This window comes from Gadus morhua, chromosome 12, assembly GCF_902167405.1.
Source record: "Gadus morhua chromosome 12, gadMor3.0, whole genome shotgun sequence".
NCBI lineage: Eukaryota > Metazoa > Chordata > Actinopteri > Gadiformes > Gadidae > Gadus > Gadus morhua.
Window position 1 is genome coordinate 25,142,608 of NC_044059.1, and position 18,380 is coordinate 25,160,987.

Below are 18,380 nucleotides of genomic sequence, written 5' to 3' on the forward strand. Positions count from 1 at the left end.
TGGCATGTTGGCCTTCACCCAGGTCCAAGACAACAAAATGGCCGTCCCCAGCCCCAGGCCCGTCAGTGTACCTTCTTACGGTCGGCCTCGAGGGACAGGCGGTAGGCCTCGTCCTGCTCTCGCTTCACCATCTCCCTCGCCTCGCGCTCGTCCTGGGAGAGAGAGAGAGAGAGCGAGAGAGAGAAGGAGAGGGAGAGAGAGAGAGAGAGAGAGAAAGAGAGAAAACAAAAGGAAACAAAAGACAGTTTAGCTGAAGTACAACAGGGCACTCAAGGCATGTGTTGACCAAGGGACAAGACAAACATCTTTGTGCAACAGGAGCCATGGAAGACCTTGTGCATGGTGGGACTCAAACACCAGGTATAACAGAGCAGCGAGCGGGGAGCGGTTCATTCTGGCAGGCTCGTCCTTTGCCAGGGGGCCTCTTTTAGGTCCCCCCCCCCCCCCCCCGCACCCCACCCAACCCCAACACCACCCCCACCCCAACCCCCCCCCCCCATCTGTTTTTCCTCTTTTCCCTTTCATTCACTTTCTTTTGCTGTTTGTACAGAGGAAAGGGGACGCGCTCTACCTGCTGTGGGGACAAGGTGTTTTGTGAAGAGCAGAGCCTAAATAATTGGGCCCATTGTGCTGATAGCGCGCAGCCATTTGTCCCCTCCGCTCTATGGGGGCCCACACTGGGGGCCGGCCAGGATGTGACAAGGTACGGCGTCTATTGTGGGCGATGAGAGGGATAATGCGCTGCGAGGTTGGGGTTAGGCCTAGAAAAAGAGATGTGCCATATTGTTGCATTGAGTTTGAATTTGCAAAGGATACATTGGTGCTTTGAGTACACATAATACGTTCGAACGGTTAAAAGAAACTGTAGTTGAATGGCAGCGGGACGGCCTCAAAGAAATCAGTAAAAGACCATCAGTGTATGAATTCAAAGTCACGCAAACAATACAAACACAAAAAAAACACAAGCACACACACACAAGCTAAAGAGAAACACTTTTTGTGCGGCACAACTGCGCCCTACAATATTGAAATTGTTTATCAAAAGGAAACGCCCTGCTTTTCTGTATACAACTAAAGCCATTCACAGATAGCCATGTGTATTGCATTGTTTCCGCGTCTTCCCAGGTCCTGAAATGAGAATAAAGCAACCTGACATTGGCCCCCTTTATATGGACATGCAGGAAATGGCATCATTAGCAACCTGGAAAAAAAGACAACAAAACACATCAGCCCTCACAAAACAAACAGAAGCCAACCGCGGCTGAGCGGCGAGCCGGTGTGTTTAGCTTGTAGTCTCTTCTAGAACGTAGCGGGCCAGCTGCTTCCACTTCCACAGACACAACAGTCACTCTCAGACTGGAATGTCTAAGCAGGCTAGACGTTTGCGGTCGTGTCTCACTGCCGAAGTTGAAGAGCAAAGAGAGAGCGAGAGAGATAGAGAGAGAGCGAGAAGGAGACAGAGGAGGAGGGGAAAAGGAAAGTCAAGAGAGAGAGAAAGAGGGGGGGGGGGGGGGGGGGGAGGAGGGGTAAGTGGTGAAGAGAGACAAGACTCAGCGAGGATTGAGATCTTTGCCGCAACCCTAACATTTGGGATGCACGTTAAGGTTGACTTCACCCCAGAGACGGAAGGGATCTTGTCAGCTGGAGGATATAGTGGAATTCCTGTGGCTGTTCGAACCGGTGCAGAATAATCCTGGATGTGCATCACACCCTCATCGGCTGCATTATCACGAGCCATTTCCCCTACGAAGCCTGATGCCTGTGCAATTATCACACTTCACTCATAATTAAAGAGATGGGCCTTCCTGTTCGTCCCCAGCAGCTCTGACACAGCCTCATTCACACTGGCATATTGCAATCTGATTACATCAATATGTGGCGCACTTCTACCGGTCTAAAGCATTTGAGTGAGAAAAAACGATCTGATTGTGATTACAATAAAGTGTAGTATACGGCAAATGGTCTTTTAAAAAAGTATACTGCCCCCAACATAAAGGCAAAGTAATGTCCAAATGAACAGATAAACGAAAGCAGAGTTCATGTATTACAATGAGGTTTTAGAGAGAGCTCATGTATTACAATGAGGTTTACACATGATGGTAAACGGAAGGTCACATGCTTTTAGTATGATCAAGAAATAGGTATGGTATTGATCACGGTGTTTGAAAAATTAAAAACACAATAATTCCTGTTTTAGCATACAAGTGACCGTCCCAATAGAGTCACACCTTTAAGAACCTGTGCAACCCATTAATGACTCACTCTGTATTAAAGCATTCAAGATCTCACAAATGAACGCTAATGAGGGAGGGCCTTTTTACTTTACCCACACAAGCTTGAACTACTCAAGGCATGTGGCACAGTTGCCTACAGACAAACGGAATGAGCACTATGTACCAAACAACAAGAACACACTAGCAGACAACATCCAACACCCCAATCGCAACCTTGTGAATCACGACAGGTACATCATCAGAATAGCTCTGGTGGTTTCTGTTGAGCAGGCTTGATCTGTGTCAAGAGGACATTTTCTTGTCATTTGATGTGACTGCAGATCTCCATCCCTTGAGAGTCACCGACTAAACACAGAGAGGAGAGGTCGTGCCGCGGGGCTGGCGGTGACGACACAGTCCATGATCCCCTAGGTTCCCATGGACGGGGTAAGACATTGTTGAGATAGCAGAGTTGACTCACTGCACGGGTGACTGGCTGATTTGAGACGGCTAAATACCTATGATGGTGTGACACTGGACTAAATTAGTTACAGTAGTCAAACATAGGCAAGGCAGATGTCTGAGTGACTTAATAGTCTGGGGGAACCTGAGGTCACAGGGTGAAGTCTCGCGTCATCGACTGTGCAGACCAAAGCCATACGATATGTCCCATTGGAAGACAATGATGGTTTGGTCAAAATTAAAAACACAATATATGCTATTAATCATAATAAACGATTGATGCTAAAATATATACACTGTAAACTAATGCTAATAATATACTACGAATACTTGAACTTTATTTTGATCTAATGCTAATAAAATAGTACCAATACTATTTGAATAATTTATTTTGAAATATAATGGTAATAATATGCTGCAAATACTAATGCTAATAGTAGAGAGAAAATGTAAACTGTACCACCTCTCTACAGTAGAAACAAGTTGTACTTTCACTTTCCCAACAAGCCAACAATGCTCCAGGTGATTGCTCACAATGGAACTGTTTGATGCAAACAGATGATCTTCCTTTAAAAAAAAGAGATCAACATCACTAAAACATCCAACGGCCTGCAAAGCAAAAGGCGCATAGAGCTGTATTCCAGACCCTGATTGAAGTCATTGACCAAACCAACAACCGAAAAAGGGCGAGCTCACTCTTTGACGGACACAAAGGGAAGACTGGGTTTGTGTGTGTGTGTGTGTGTGTGTGTGGGGGGGGGGGGGGGGGGGGGGGAGTCTTTGACAGTGAGGGAAACCTCTCTCGTCGTACTGTCCCAGAGAGCGGGCCGTCTCTCCCGACATGAAAGGGGGGAGAGCCACGGCGGCTGGGCTTTCTTCTGCGGAGCGGAGCCCTTGAATGGTGTTTGTCCTGGGTCTATTGGATTAAACGCAGGGCCGCGGAGGATGGAGGCCGCGGAGCGCACCGACGGGCAGACACACGAGGTTGACTCAGGGGACAACTCTGTATCCTGTGCCTATTCAGACACCGAAAGGCCACAGTCGACTCACACTAAAAGGAGAGAGGGGAGGGGGGGGTCGGGGGGCGAAAGGGTGCTGTACCCCCCACTCTGGACTCTGAGTTCAATGGCATGTATGCTGTTTGCATTCCTCTTACGACTCTTTGTGATGTGTCCCAGCATGTTGTCGTTTAGCTCTGCTCACGTCGCCCGACATCAGACCCACTCAAGTGGCCTTCCCTCACAAGAGCTAGACACTGTTGGTCGTTGGTACGGGGGACTCTGTGTACACCTGGGTTACTGTACTACTGATCGTTACCAGTAAATAGGGTGTGTAGTGGGTTTGATCCCAAATCGGAGGGACACATTCAAGTCATTTTGGTTATGGAGCCAAACCAACAGTTTAACTCTCAATAACAAACCATGACTTCCACCCTTGAATGTCTACCACAAGGAACCTCTATTTGGTCCCAGCGGAAAAAGGAAAACGGTGGATTCCCCCTTACCTCGTCCTTGATGTCCTCTTGTTGCTGTGCTGTGAAGATTTCTTGGGCCCCCATTAGCCTCATCATCAGCTCATCCACTGTCGTGTTCCCTAAACACATCAACAAACAACAAGGAGTCAAGACAGACAGACACAGAGAGAGAGAGAGAGAGAGAGAGAGAGAGAGAGAGAGAGAGAGAGAGAGAGAGAGAGAGAGAGAGAGAGAGAGAGAGAGAGAGAGAGAGAGAGAGAGAGAGAGAGAGAGAGAGAGAGAGAGAGAGAGAGAGAGAGAGAGAGAGAGGACCGTTGGACCCCGCAGAAATATTTGTAGACACAAAAAGAATGATCACCAAGTAGGGCATTGAAATTAACATTGAAATGAAAAGGAAATATTGAAATGAATTCTAATGGGTGGAAAAACATTTGAGTCGTAGATTATAATAACCTTGAATGACGTTTAACACTTCGTTGGACGTGCGTTTGCCCATAACTATGAGGAGCAGGGGGAACTGGTCCGTCTTGTAGGTCCGTATGGTCTGTGCCACCACACTGCCAAAATGCCTTGTGCACATGGTGAGTAGTCTGGAACACAAAAATTAGGGCGGAAATTAGTTTCTTTTTTTCCCACACAGGCCTCGTCTCTGCCGTGGTTAACAGACATGCGGCTACAAATTATGCAAATATGATAACAAAGGCAAATGGATAGGCTAGAGGAGTTACATTTGAGTCCATTACAGACACATTTGTGTGTATTAGACCCGCCTGCCTTGACACACACACACACACACACACACACACACACACACACACACACACACACACACACACACACACACACACACACACACACACACACACACACACACGTGTGTGTATTTACCGACATTCCATATGCAAAGCACAAAGGAGAAATACACCAAACTCACGGCATTAAAGACTTTAAAACCAATTCTGCCTTTTCCCTCGTTCCATCAGAGTGACACGCTGTCTAAATAGGAACCCGCATATAAATTAGTATTCCTCACCAGGCTCCCTGAATTGATAGGGCAAGAGAGGATTTCTTATTCCATTACAAAGACAGAACTTTTTAAATTAACATTTCAGGGAAGGAAAAGGGTAGCAGGCAGCCGGAGCCCTGCCCAGCGCTCGCTGTAAATGTCATAATATTAATGAATTGCTATAGAGTGAATGCAAATATAGATTAGCTTTTTCCTCCTCCTCCTGCCGCCGCCGCCTCCTTTTAATAAGATCTACTTTAATAACTGGGCTGGTAAAATGCAGGAGTAATGGAACGAGGCAGAGTGGCAGAGGGTCAGGGGGAGATGAGGTGGTGTGGTCGGAACAGACTGCCTTCAAATTAAAAACATGAATTAAAGTTAAGACTAGAGAGACTCGGGCCAAGTTCCGAATGCTGGAACAGGTGTGAGCACGAGAACGCTCTGGGATGAATCGGGATAATCGTGAATGTCAGGAATGTTGCATTTTCAAATGTAAAAATACTTCGGATTAAACTGTATCGATGTTCCTCAACGCTTTTGTTGTTCTGCCTTGTTTTCGAACAATCCACTCAAATGGTCGACCTACTCTATTTGAAAAAAGCTAAGACATCAACTCAGAAATGTTCATGAGAAGAATAAGAAAATTAAGGCCTTCAAATATGTTTTGTATAGATGAACGCTAGACCCCTAATAAACATCTCTGCTAAATAGATAAATAAATCTGACCCAGGGCACATTTTACATACTTTTAAACCCTGAACTTCCTGTGACCTGGCGTAGCCCTTCTCAAACGGGGGCTGTCAAGGTACCCCAACTCCTGCAGTGCGTTTTGATCTTGACACTGGTTCTTGTAAAGCCCTCAGCCAAGGCCGACCACAACAATAGCTCGGAGGGAAACTCTAAACTGTAATGAAAGTCTGGGGTGACAATGGACGCCACCTTGAAGGGAAACCCAATCTCACTACCCTCATCAAACACACTCCGTCGTCTTCTCAGGGGTCAGTTCAAGGCTTTCTTAGGCTGTGCTTCTGCATTTAAGGACTCGACATTATCACCATTCAGTCATCGTGGAGATAAGAAAAAAATGGTGGGATAATAATGACTTTTTAAATGGGGAACGACTCCTTGGATGCAGAATCGTGGTTTGCCCTCAGCGCCTGCCTCAGAGTTACAGGAGCAGGAAAGGAACATGAACACATGGATACAGACCCATGTATGGAACAAGTACTGACACAACAGTGAGTGAAGGAGGAAGTGGGGCTAACCCCAGGGAGCTGAGGTGAACAGTTCAGGGCTTCCTAAACCTGCCGCGAAAGCATCTCGCTAAAGAATGCAGCCGGAGCTACACTCAAGGCACCCAGAGGCCCTGACACAATCCTCACCAGACATGTCAAATTTAGAAAAAGAAAAACACCCTCATTACCAAAGTCGCGAAACCACGTACAAAAACTGCAAAACAAAAAACCTCAACATTCATGACCTTTTGGCTCTTGGTTGGGCGACTAATGTGATGGACATGTTCAAATTCGTCACCGCACTCAACCCTAACGCGTCTGGAAGCACACTCAGATAGCTAAAATGGATAATGTCCCCCCCCCCCCAGCAAGTCAAGTTAACGTTCTCCCCCGTCAGTGCGGTGGCTGAGCACCAGAGACGACAGGCGGTCGGCACGACGGCAGGGGCTGGGATTGGCAGCTGCAGATCCAGGAGGGTACAGTTGCGCTGCGGGAAATCTTTCCGCCCCGCCACATGTATGGGAACCGGATGCAGCGCGTCTTGTGCTCAGTGTGTTACTTGGGCGTTATTGCTTTAAAAAACGAGCGAGGACATGTTATGATTGGACGAGGGCCCACGTCCTCTCACCAATGGTAATCACGTTTGCATCTGGGTCGAAGGACAGCCAACAGTCAAGTGTGCGGGACACATTGAGTGGTTTGCATTTTTTTGCTTTGTGTTCGTCCTGCAGTGCGTGTGAAATTACTAGGAATAAGGGTGTAGCAATAAACTAGTCGTACGATTCATAGAAAAAACATTTTGACTGCATTTTTATGTACCTATATGCGTGTTTGTGCGTGTGTTATTATGTAGAATTATTTTGTATGTCGAAATCATGTGTATTGTTATAATCATGGATTTAGTTTCTGTATAGCTGCAAGTCTAGGAGCTATACATAAACAAAATGGGTGCACAATTAAATAATTAGTAACAACGTCGTTATAATTTGCAAATAATTTCCTCATTAGTATCACCAACATACACACAATATATACACAAGTATATATGTATAAGTTATAATTAATCTTAATGAACTGGTGACTAGGCACCATGCTGGTCCAATGAATGGACACATCGCCATACAAGAACTGACTCATATTTCCACACAAAGCATGACGGCAGAAAAAAAGAAATCAGTTTAGTCTCCTCTATTAAACGTTTCAATATTTGGAATGTGCAGAGAGACTGTCGTGTCTGTGATAGATCACATGCCGTTCCCATGGGGGACAATTACACATTAGCATGCAATCAGCAGTGCTGCCGTTATGCATAATTAATCATTAAACATTGAGGACTGTGAGAATAAAGAGAGGCAACTCTACATTCCAATAGCAGCAGATTCATATAGCGCGCGCGGAGACACACACACACACACACACACACACACACACACACACACACACACACACACACACACACACACACACACACACACACACACACACACACACACACACACCTTCGTTACAGCCCCTGTGACTAATGCCAATCACTCGGCACTCTGGATCAACCATGGAGCGTGAGAATTCACCAGCGACAGTGCATGTGTATGCAAGCGTGCACGTGGGGCACCTGTGCATGTGTGCATGCATGCGTTAGCGGGGAAGCTGTGACTGGCTGTGTGCGATGAAAAGCCCCAGATGTTGCCTGGCATTTTTTTCTACGAGCAATAAAAAAGACTCCGCTGGGGCAAAAAGCAAAAGGAGAAAGAAAAAGAGAGAAGGAGAATGAGAGAAAGAGTGTGGAATGAAGCAAGCGGTGAATATCTCTAAAGGGAATAATGATGGGGTGAGGTCAGAGGGTGAGGGGCTTTTCTTAAACGCTTCCTACCAGGGGGCATTCATAACGCAGGGACGGGGGAGAGGGAGAGAAAGAGACCGAGCAAGAAAGAGAGAGAGAGAGAGAGAGTGAGAATGGAGAAGGAGGGAGGTAAAGAGGGAAAGAAAGAAAGTGGTTCAAATGAATGGGCGAGGTGCACTGAGGAGAGGCGGTGAAGGATTGTCAACGCTGGGCTGATAACCGACTCTGGGTGAACAGGGGACATGTCCTTGCCCTGGCTCTCCTCAACACCTCAAATGTGAATGTCATAGCTACATACAATTTAAGATAAGGCCCTCGGCTTAAGAGCCAAAAGGCCCCATGGGCTATATGGGCAACATATCTGATTTTATATCGAGAGGGTGTAGAGCTTGCACATGCATAAAAGCGGATTTTTGGCCACTCCTAGCTCTAGATCTTCAACATCTGGTGTTTGGCCGTGTGAACAGTGGAAGAAAGTCTCAGTCTAGTTAAATAACAAAACACCGCCATCAGGCCCTCGTATGGCTTAATGTTACCACAATGAATAGGCTCGGCCGTCCCACTGACCACAGAGATGGAGATGTCTGAACTCAGGGCTCAACCCCCATGGCCCCTGCGTTCAAACAGATTAGTCAAGTCCAGCCAATCAGAGCACAACATCCCGCAAACATCTTTTGTTCAAATGCGCAACGGTCTCCTTCAAAAGGTTCTCAAGTTAAAGAGACCGCACAAAGATACAGAAATATAGGTCCAGCCATGGGCTTCAGATATTGGCAGTAGGCAGAAGTCAGAAAACCAATCACATGATATTCTTTGCAGATGAAACCTCCCTATGTTGAGTCAGCATGGATAAAATATTTTCTTATCTTCAAGATCAATTATCTACCTTTCTTTAATATACGATGTAAGCTCATACCACAATTACCAACATCGATTAGATATCAGTGACATTGATATCCAACATTATTGTTCTTATTCAAATTAAATACATTTTCTTCTGCGTCACTGTGCCTTTATTGATTTTTCGGTTGGCATGGAAACATCTTGTCAACATTTATATTTGTCCATAACGTTGGATATGTAGCGCATTCACTCAGAACTTTTATTGAAAATAATGCACACCCGTGGAAAGTTATGACGAGTCAGGCTCAAGGATTGAACAACGCCGTGGAATAAACTCATATACACACACTGCTGTCCATGGTTCTGCTGATGTAGCACGCCATAAGGTACCTGGCCTTGTTAGCTTCTTTAGTGACGTCCCAGGCCCATGTGATGAAGTTCTGGCTCAGGTAGGCGACGATGGAGTCGGCGCACATCATCTGGGAGCAGAAGACGTTGCTAAGTACACTCTCGTCGTTGTGGAGGTAGATGGCCAGCAGCTTTCTCTGTGGCCAGGAGAGAGAGAGAGCGAGAGCGAAAGAGCAACCAAAAGAGAGGGAGAAAGAAAAGGGAGGAAATGCACAGTTAATAGGATTTTTATACTTTCCTATATGTACGTTTCTCAAATCGTTGGACTGAAAAAAGACCATTGATGTCCTTAAATCAGAGTTCAGCATTTCTTTCCTAGAGTATTAGCTAGATACCACACAAGACCTGCAAACACTATCGCAAATAACCATTTTTTAATCTGGATCAATTGCAGTCACCCAATTTAATGTGTAAAGAAAGCGGATTGGAAAATGGGAAACGCAAGCCCTTGTCTTACATATGCTGTGAATTGAATGAAATTAACCAATAGAAAAATACTGGAAGGGGAAAAAAGAAACACAGTATTGACTACTTCAAATTCTGCCCTAAACATGGCTGAAAGGGGGCGGCGGGGGCGTTGTACTGCCTTATGTTGTAGTCATCACGCCGCTCGTGACATCTTCCTCTCTACAGGACCATAAGATGACCTGTGGGAGAGAATTAGGACCAGGGGCCGCACGGCTTCCATGCCCCGACGCAGAGACGCGCGTGGACGACGACAGGGGAGGAATAAAAAATAAAAATAAAACAGAGAGGCAAATACCACTCAAAATCACATGGACCGTGGTGTAAATAAAACTTCTCGAAGGAGGTGAAAGCGGCGCTACGGACAAAAACAAAACAGACAAATCACTATTTATTTTACACCAAATGCCAGCGGCCTGTACAGGTTAACCGCGACGGGGCCAGACAATATTGACGAAGCTCTAAGTCCTAGGCTATTGACACCTTCATATAAGCCCGGCAGATTCTCCCCGCTGACAAACTAATTAAAAAACAAACACACCCACAAACACAAAAGGTTCCCGGGGACGATGTAGAAAATAATGCACTCTAAATTACATGTCAATTCTCCTGCTATGATATATATATATATATATATATATATATATATATATATATATATATATATATATATATATATATATATATATATATAAATAAATAAGAAAAAAACACAAATAAACAAACAACCAGATAGAACAATCACGCGCCATAGCGTATTGTTTTTTTGTCCCCCCAACCTGACCAAAATTTGGTTGGTAGACTCAGTAGGGGTAGGTTGTGTGGGCGGGGGGTGTTGCTGGTGGTGGAGCACGGAGGAGGGCGGTAAGCAAGGTTACATACACCCGAAAGCGAAAAATCCACACAGCCTGTTAAAAGTGAGAGAAAAGTTGACAAAAAAAAAAGAAGGAAAAGATAAAGAAAAGAGTTGTGCTATATTGTGGCCCGTGTGGAATGGGAGCGGGAGAAGACTGCTGTGTTTGCTCAGCGATTAGAGCTTTAGAATAATCTCCTGGGCTCCTGGAGAGAAAGGGCTTGGGACTCATTCACAAGACCAATTCGCCGGCCTGAAAAGATTAAACACTCATGCTGAGAGAAATGCAGTCTTGAGAGAGAAGCGACAGAGAGCAAGAGAGAGGGAGGGAGGGAGGGAGGAGGCTCGGAGTGAACACAATCCAACACACACACACACAAACGCAACACACATGTGTAGACATACAAGCGTCCCACTGTGTGACATGCACAAGTTAAGAGACTAGCGCTTGCGCACATGCTCAATTAGAGCAAATGTAAAGACCAATCAAAATGGGCATTTTTCCCCAACTGGAGGTTCAAATAACATCGTCCTTCATCTTAGTTAAACTGTCCATGCCCCTGTGTCCCCTCTCCTCTTTCAAGTTGAATCTTTTGTATTGCCTTTCTTAACAGGGAGGAGAAAATCCCCCGCTCAACTAAATTACTAGGTCCAACCTGAGTTAGATAGTGACCCCATAGCCTTCCACACACCTGTTCACCTAAACCTGAGCTCGGTGTGTGTGTGTGTGTGTGTGTGTGTGTGTGTGTGTGTGTGTGTGTGTGTGTGTGTGTGTGTGTGTGTGTGTGTGTGTGTGTGTGTGTGTGTGTGTGTGTGTGTGTGTGTGTGTGTGTGTGTGTGTGTGTGTGTGTGCATTGATTCAGCCTAAGGCCTCCTGCAGAATAAACATTATTTCACCATAAGTTCCCCAGGGAGCATCAATCAATAGCGAATCCAGAAAAGAACAACTAGTGAAATCTACAATGACAATGGCAATTCACGTTAGCATCCTCATGAACAAATGTATTTTAGATTACATTTAAAAAAAATGCACAATGTAACTTTAATTAATGGATTAAACAATTTTGTCTGAACAATATGCAAGTTGAATCAGATCTTTGTTCCTGACAACGATTGATTATCCTATCTTTGTGGGGAGATGTATAATTACCCACATCTTAAAAAGTCACAGACAGTCCTTTGACATTTGTAAGACAAAATATTGTATTCGTCCTATAATAGTGCGTTGTGTTTGTGTAGCATTGTGCGAGGAGATCATGAGAAAATCTAAACGTCGCAACTTTCGGACCAACACTGAACACTAACGTGAGGACGATGACCAATCAGCTAGAAGTGTTTATTCTACTACACTGGAACAGCAGTTCTCGAACACCTCTTAAATGTTTCTGATTGACCTTTCACTCTTTCACACACACACACACACACACACACACACACACACACACACACACACACACACACACACACACACACATGCATGCCCGCGCATGCACATCTACACACACGCACACACCTACACCTCATTTGGCCTGACTTAGCCAGTTTGCTTTGTTAACGCAACATGACACCTGTGAAACAAGCGTTTGTTTGGTTCCAACATAGGAGTCTCTGTACTCTTTGGCTCACAGGGCCAGGCAGGTGTATGTTCCAGTCATCCTTGTCTGCATGATATGGACTCATAAAGGCTATAAACCTGCCATGTGTGAAACAAGTGTTCTCAGCGTCCCAGACACTTCCATTGGAGGTTATACAAAAAGAGGATATAAAATATATATACAAGGCCAAAGGAGAGAGCCCATAATACTACAAGACTAATGTTATCACTATTCAATATTGTGGCAATATGGTATGTACAGGAAACCAGTAGGTGAGGCAGCATACCAATTAATTAAATATAATATTAAAAAAAAGGACATTTCCTTTCCATTGCATAATTATTTGATTGAATGATTAGATAGCTAAAGGAGCAATGAACATACCTTTAAACCCATTTTTGTTATATATAATTATAATAAATCAATAAATCAAATTAATGCTTCACTCATCCTCAATTTACAACTAAATATGAAATATTCAACGAAAATAATTAAAGTTTAAACTTTAACAATATTGTGATGCAACATTTCCTTACACAAATTAAACACTGAGCCAACGCAGTCAGAACAGTTGCACAAAAGGTGAATCTAATTAATCCTAGTGCATAATATTCGGTTCATTCTTAAACATGTGTCTTCGTCAACAGGCTTTATAAATCAAAGTGCTGGGATCATTCTATTATCCACGACATAGCTCCAACGCCATCAGTCGTATTCAATCCACAGATTGGGACCGCTGCAGATTATACGACTGCTGAATAACCTCTCCCAACGCGGATGTGGTTTTCATTAGGGCCCTAAGGCCTGGCCTGCTGGGCAGATGTTCTCTGTGTTGTTGGTAGGCAGGTTTTAATTATAACTATGTTGAACGGGGCTTGGGGGGAGATGGGCAAATAAGATACAGGCAGAGTGAGGGGTGAGGACGGGGAGGGAGAGCGGGATTGAGCGGGGCAAGAAAGTCATCGTTCCGTTGGACGGTAAGCTCACATTGGAAAAGCAAACACTTCAAAATGAAGAGCTCAGATGACTGATCCAGTAACACACACACTCTCCCCAACACATACACACACACTCTTGGAAAACACATTAAGGTCCACCGTAAGCCCCATGGGGGGGCCACTGACGCCCCCCCCCCCCCCCTACTGAAAACACTCTTTATGACAAGCAGAGATGGGGCTCAGTGACCCCCCAACGAGACGCTTCCAGCCCTGGGACGCGCCTTCGTTATTTACACATTATACACTTTATTCGGACACTTTCTGAACCTGCAAAGGCCTCAAGAGAAAGGCTTTGAGAGAAAAAGTTTGTCAAATTTTTAAATGGGTTTCAATGTCCTTCATATGCTTGGGACATGGCCAGTTATCTGAAATCCTTTGCAACGTTGCATCCATTGCAACTGCATTTATCTCCTTACAACAATACAATATGTTTTAAATAGTAGCATCAATCTAAATATTATTTGTGCTAATTATGTCAGAATCACCACAATTCACTTTACTTGAGCAAAGTGAGTCTGTGGCCTGAAACAATAAACAGAGACGATGCTCCATGTGGAACTGTCCCGTTCAGGGGACAAGAATAACATTATCTGCTTTAGAGAAATAACAACTTTAGACAAAGCCAAAAAAAACACTGTTTGTTATGACCCAAAAACGTGAGTAGCTGTAACACAACGCTAACGTCCTCCCTCTATGCGGTCATCCCTGAATTAGCTCATCTTCCAGAAGAGGCTGTTCCTCTGGCGGTCACCCCCTGACTCCTGCTCCACGAGGCAGGGCCTTCTGGCCGGCCCAAAAGTGTGTCATCGTAATCCCAGCCAGACTGAGACGGTAAACGGCCAACGTCTCGACCCAGATCTCTACCCTTTCCTCGAGTCCACCACTTCAACGCCGCTGCTCTTTTCCCCTCCAGACCCTTCGGAGGCTCGGCCACCGGCCCTTGAAGAGGGCTACTTGGCAGCGATAAATCCTTGAACTCGCCTCTCTTGACAAGCCTATGAATTTTGATGCGTCTTTGTGTGTGGCGGACTGGGGGGAGGGAGGGGGAATGTGGGGGAGGAGAAGAGGGGGCACTTGGGGTTAGCGCGATTAACCGCTGCGTTGATGGGGATTTAGGGGATGGCCACAAGTGATGGGTGGCCTATCTGTCCCTACGCTCTGACTGGCCCACTGATCCCCAAGAGAGTCCTGCTCGGCAGCCCAGAGCATTTTCATTAAGGATGGATTGAGGCACAACACTCCAAACACACACACACACACACACAAACACATGCGTGCGCACACACACACACACACACACACACACACACACACACACACACACACACACACACACACACACACTTTCAGAAACACTTCATCAAACGTAGTGTTTTGCTTAGTGATTAGCCTCTCCGGGCCTTTGAAAGAGTGAGACTGATTCCCCCTTCATATAAACCCAAGTGTGTCCGCCTACTGCAGTCAAACCTGCCTCAGTCCAATATCCACTTAATGAGACGGGATCAACCGGGTCCCATGCCTCTTTCAAACGGGGACAAGGGCAACAGAGACACAGGGAGATGGAGAGGTGGGGATTGGGACAGACAAAAAGAGACAGCAGCAGACAATTTTAGTTTGAAATGGAAAGCAAGATGGGGAGACGGAGCGAGACAGATGAGAAGGAACATGTGATGAATCCCAGGGAAATGCGCGCGCTCACACAAACACAGCCCACTATGCATTGAAACAGTCAATGACAGAATGTGTTGATGTCACGATGGCTAGCCTCAACACAGCAGGAGACAGACACAACCGACAGATCAAACTGTTTCCTTTAGCCCACCCCCGAACCACCACCATCACCCACCACCATTCAAAAACGATCACAAGCTTTATTTAAACCCGTTACCGCTGAAGCACAGTTGGCAGCCTAAATCCAGCTCCCACTTGAAAAAAAAAAAAAACTAAACCAAGTTAAACACAATGAAAATGAATACTATTTTTGACAGCCTGTGTTGTTTCGGGGGGCGGATGTGTCAGCGGAGACCATGTGTGTGAGCACCAGGGACGAGGGCCATATTGCTCTGGCTTAGGGAGAGGAGATCGGCTGGGACGTAGGCAGGAAGCCAACCTTCCCTGCCTCTCTCTTTCTCCCTTCCTCTCTCTTTATCCCTCCCTCTCTCTTTATCCCTCCCTCTCTCTTTATATTTTATCTAATCCATTCATCCCTCAGCGCCTCGCTCTCCTCTGAACCCGTGGGGTTGCTTTTTTCCACCTCCTTACTTTCTCTCCACGCCGTTTGCGTTCCCGATGTGCTCCTTCCTTCCCGTTCTCCCTCTCCTTCCTCTCTCCTCCCCCACTCTCTCACACTCGTCGCCCTCTCTTTCCGTTTGCCCCTCTCCTTCCCCTGTCGTCTCTCCGGCTGGAGATCTGAACCCCCATAACATCTTGCAGCGTCCTCGCTGTCTAATGAGTCAATAATCCACACAAGCTGTCAGTTGATACAAGGCTCCTTAGGAGGACAAAGGCAGGGTGGCAAGGGGGGGAAAGAGAAGGCTAAAAATAAAGCCTCAGCTGTCAGGATGAAGATTTGATGACGTTTTCAATTTTTTTTATACATAGTGATGATGGCAAAGGACGACGTTAACTATTCCTCAACACACATGGGACACTGAGCAGGGCAGGCCTCTTACTTCTCTGGCTTTGCCGTAGAAGGCCTCTTGAGACGCTGCTTCCAAAGAGCCGATGAAGAACATCGGATGTACTTCTCCATATCTGCAAGACACACACAAATAAACACACACACACAACACAGGAAGTGAAAAGCATATGGTTAGACATCCATTTTCGTAGATACAAAAGCTGTACTGTACTGAGAGAATTTGATGGTTTTTTTACACACCTGGTAGAAAATTCGGCAGTAAAGTGCAATAAGGCATCCCCTTCATTCTCACTGTTCTCTGGCACTGCAAAGAAACACATGGAATCAATTAGTTTTGTTTAAATTAGTCAAATGAGCCTAACAAAATTAGTGAATTAACAGTGATTAATTGATGTGATTAAAGTACATGAGAACATTGCAGGGGCTGTTAACAGTAGTTTCTTCATGACAAAATGGTATTTGGTGGATATTTTAGGTCCGTGTACCATAGAGCTTTAGTGCCTTGGGCTAAGCGGTCCTTAAAATACATGTCATGTCATGAATGGATATGAATATTAGTGATAGAAACTCTTTGTTTTGAACATACTCAAAGGTGATTTGCGACTGGTTGAGGAGCCCATTCCAAACATCTCTGAATCGTCAACACCAAACTCTGACGCGTCCTCGAAGTCATCGCCCTCGCTGTCGCTGATCATATGGACATCTGCACACTGCAACCACGCAAACGCACACACACACACAGAGGAAACGCATCAACATCGATACATGCATTCCTCATAGGGAAACCTTAATGTTACAATTGGGTGACTGAAGTCCACCGTGAGTGAGTGAGTGAGTGAGTGAGTGATTGGATGCGATCAGATGGAAACGCTTACCTCTTCTGTAGGATCCTGGGCGTTGGCTGGCGAAGATCTCCGACACACACTGAGATGATGGCAGGGATAAGTTATCCCAGAATTTGCTAGTGTCATCTGCAAACAAATAAAAACAACTGGATCAGGCTACATTCGTTTATAGATAGCATATCAGATGCAAGCGCCTACATAGAAGCTCTAGAATGCAGTAAAACATTCTAAAAAGTTATTATCATTGAATACGATGTTTTAATAGGAGGATGTCATCTGTGAGATTCTTTAACGCATCTGCTACAAATAAATCATACAGTAGAAGGGCGTGTTCAATCGACTAATAAGGGAGAGCAACAGAGATGCTCAACATAATTAAACGTCAGCTTATTTTTAAAAGAGACCATGTTGTCATTTCAATAAACTGGCACCGAGTGATTATTATGTTCTGTGATGTCTTTAGGGCTTTTGTATGCGACGGCAGCCCGACGAAAGGAGCTGATACTGTCAGATGTAATTATAGAACGGCGTCGGGAGGCCGGCTCCAATCAAGGCCAAACCCGGGGCGGTTCACCTGCAGACACAGGTAAGAGGAGAGGTGGAGGTGGCGGCGGTGGATTTTAGCGGGAGAGCACACTTGGCTAATGAGCTCCGAGAGCCAGAGAATGTCAAGGTTCAGTAGGGACTCATTACCGCTGCACCCGGTGTCTATGCCCTGGAGGGGGGCAGCACAGCTAGCAGCCACAGCGTGGTACAAAGAGGAGACAGAGGGGTCGTCTCCCGTTGTACAACAACTGCGTTTTGGATTGATTCCAACCTTGTGATATAGCCATTTTTGTGTGTCAATTATAAAAGGTTATTTGAATAAAATGACTCTTAATGACGTCTGTGGTTAATTGATCAATCATCGTTATATTGTCTTCTCATACCAAATGTAGCCAATTGTAGGGTTACATTACCTCGATAAATGACAACATAAACAAGGACATGGATTAAACTAAAAGACAAACAATGTCTTGTCTGGGACCCAGCCATCCTACCATGTCAAAGTAGACCCCCGTGGCTGAGTTTGTGTTCGGCGATTAAATTTAGAGATCCCAGCCGCCATTGACATGATTGGTCCACACAAACACTGAGCGACAGCAAGTGAAAGCCCCCATTCAGCCAGTTTTGAGCTCGTCTGCCATCGAACTTTAGATATGAATCTTGAAGTCAGTTTTGTGAGACTGGGTGAAGACAAACGTCCACAAGGGGAAAACGCACAGCTTCTTATCGTCTGCTTGAACGGCCGCTAAACCACAGCGACATCCGATGACCTGTGGACCGTCCGGAGACCAACACAAGGCTACAGATGCCAATGCTGCTTTCTGGGAGAGTGAACTTCCACACAGCGTGACCGGTCCAGGGGCTGGCAGGTCAGGCCAGATAAGAAGCCAGAGAGGCTGCATACCCCCCCCTCCATCAACCACCACCACCCACTCCTTCAGAGATGCTGTGATCTG

The 18,380-nt window shown here is 45.5% G+C and overlaps 1 protein-coding gene across 2 annotated transcripts in view; it reads right to left on the reverse strand.

The window, feature by feature from the left end:
* faf1 (Fas (TNFRSF6) associated factor 1) overlaps positions 1–18,380 on the reverse strand; it is a 60,768-nt gene that overhangs the window by 15,181 nt on the left and 27,207 nt on the right. For both annotated transcript variants that reach the window (XM_030371799.1, XM_030371800.1), the window contains exons 9-16: positions 16,909–17,004; positions 16,620–16,743; positions 16,274–16,337; positions 16,065–16,146; positions 9,464–9,618; positions 4,603–4,739; positions 4,180–4,268; positions 72–152 (exon numbers count right to left, since the gene is read on the reverse strand). In XM_030371799.1, the coding sequence (XP_030227659.1) occupies positions 72–152; positions 4,180–4,268; positions 4,603–4,739; positions 9,464–9,618; positions 16,065–16,146; positions 16,274–16,337; positions 16,620–16,743; positions 16,909–17,004 (828 nt within the window). The remainder of the gene's footprint in view (positions 1–71; positions 153–4,179; positions 4,269–4,602; positions 4,740–9,463; positions 9,619–16,064; positions 16,147–16,273; positions 16,338–16,619; positions 16,744–16,908; positions 17,005–18,380) is intronic.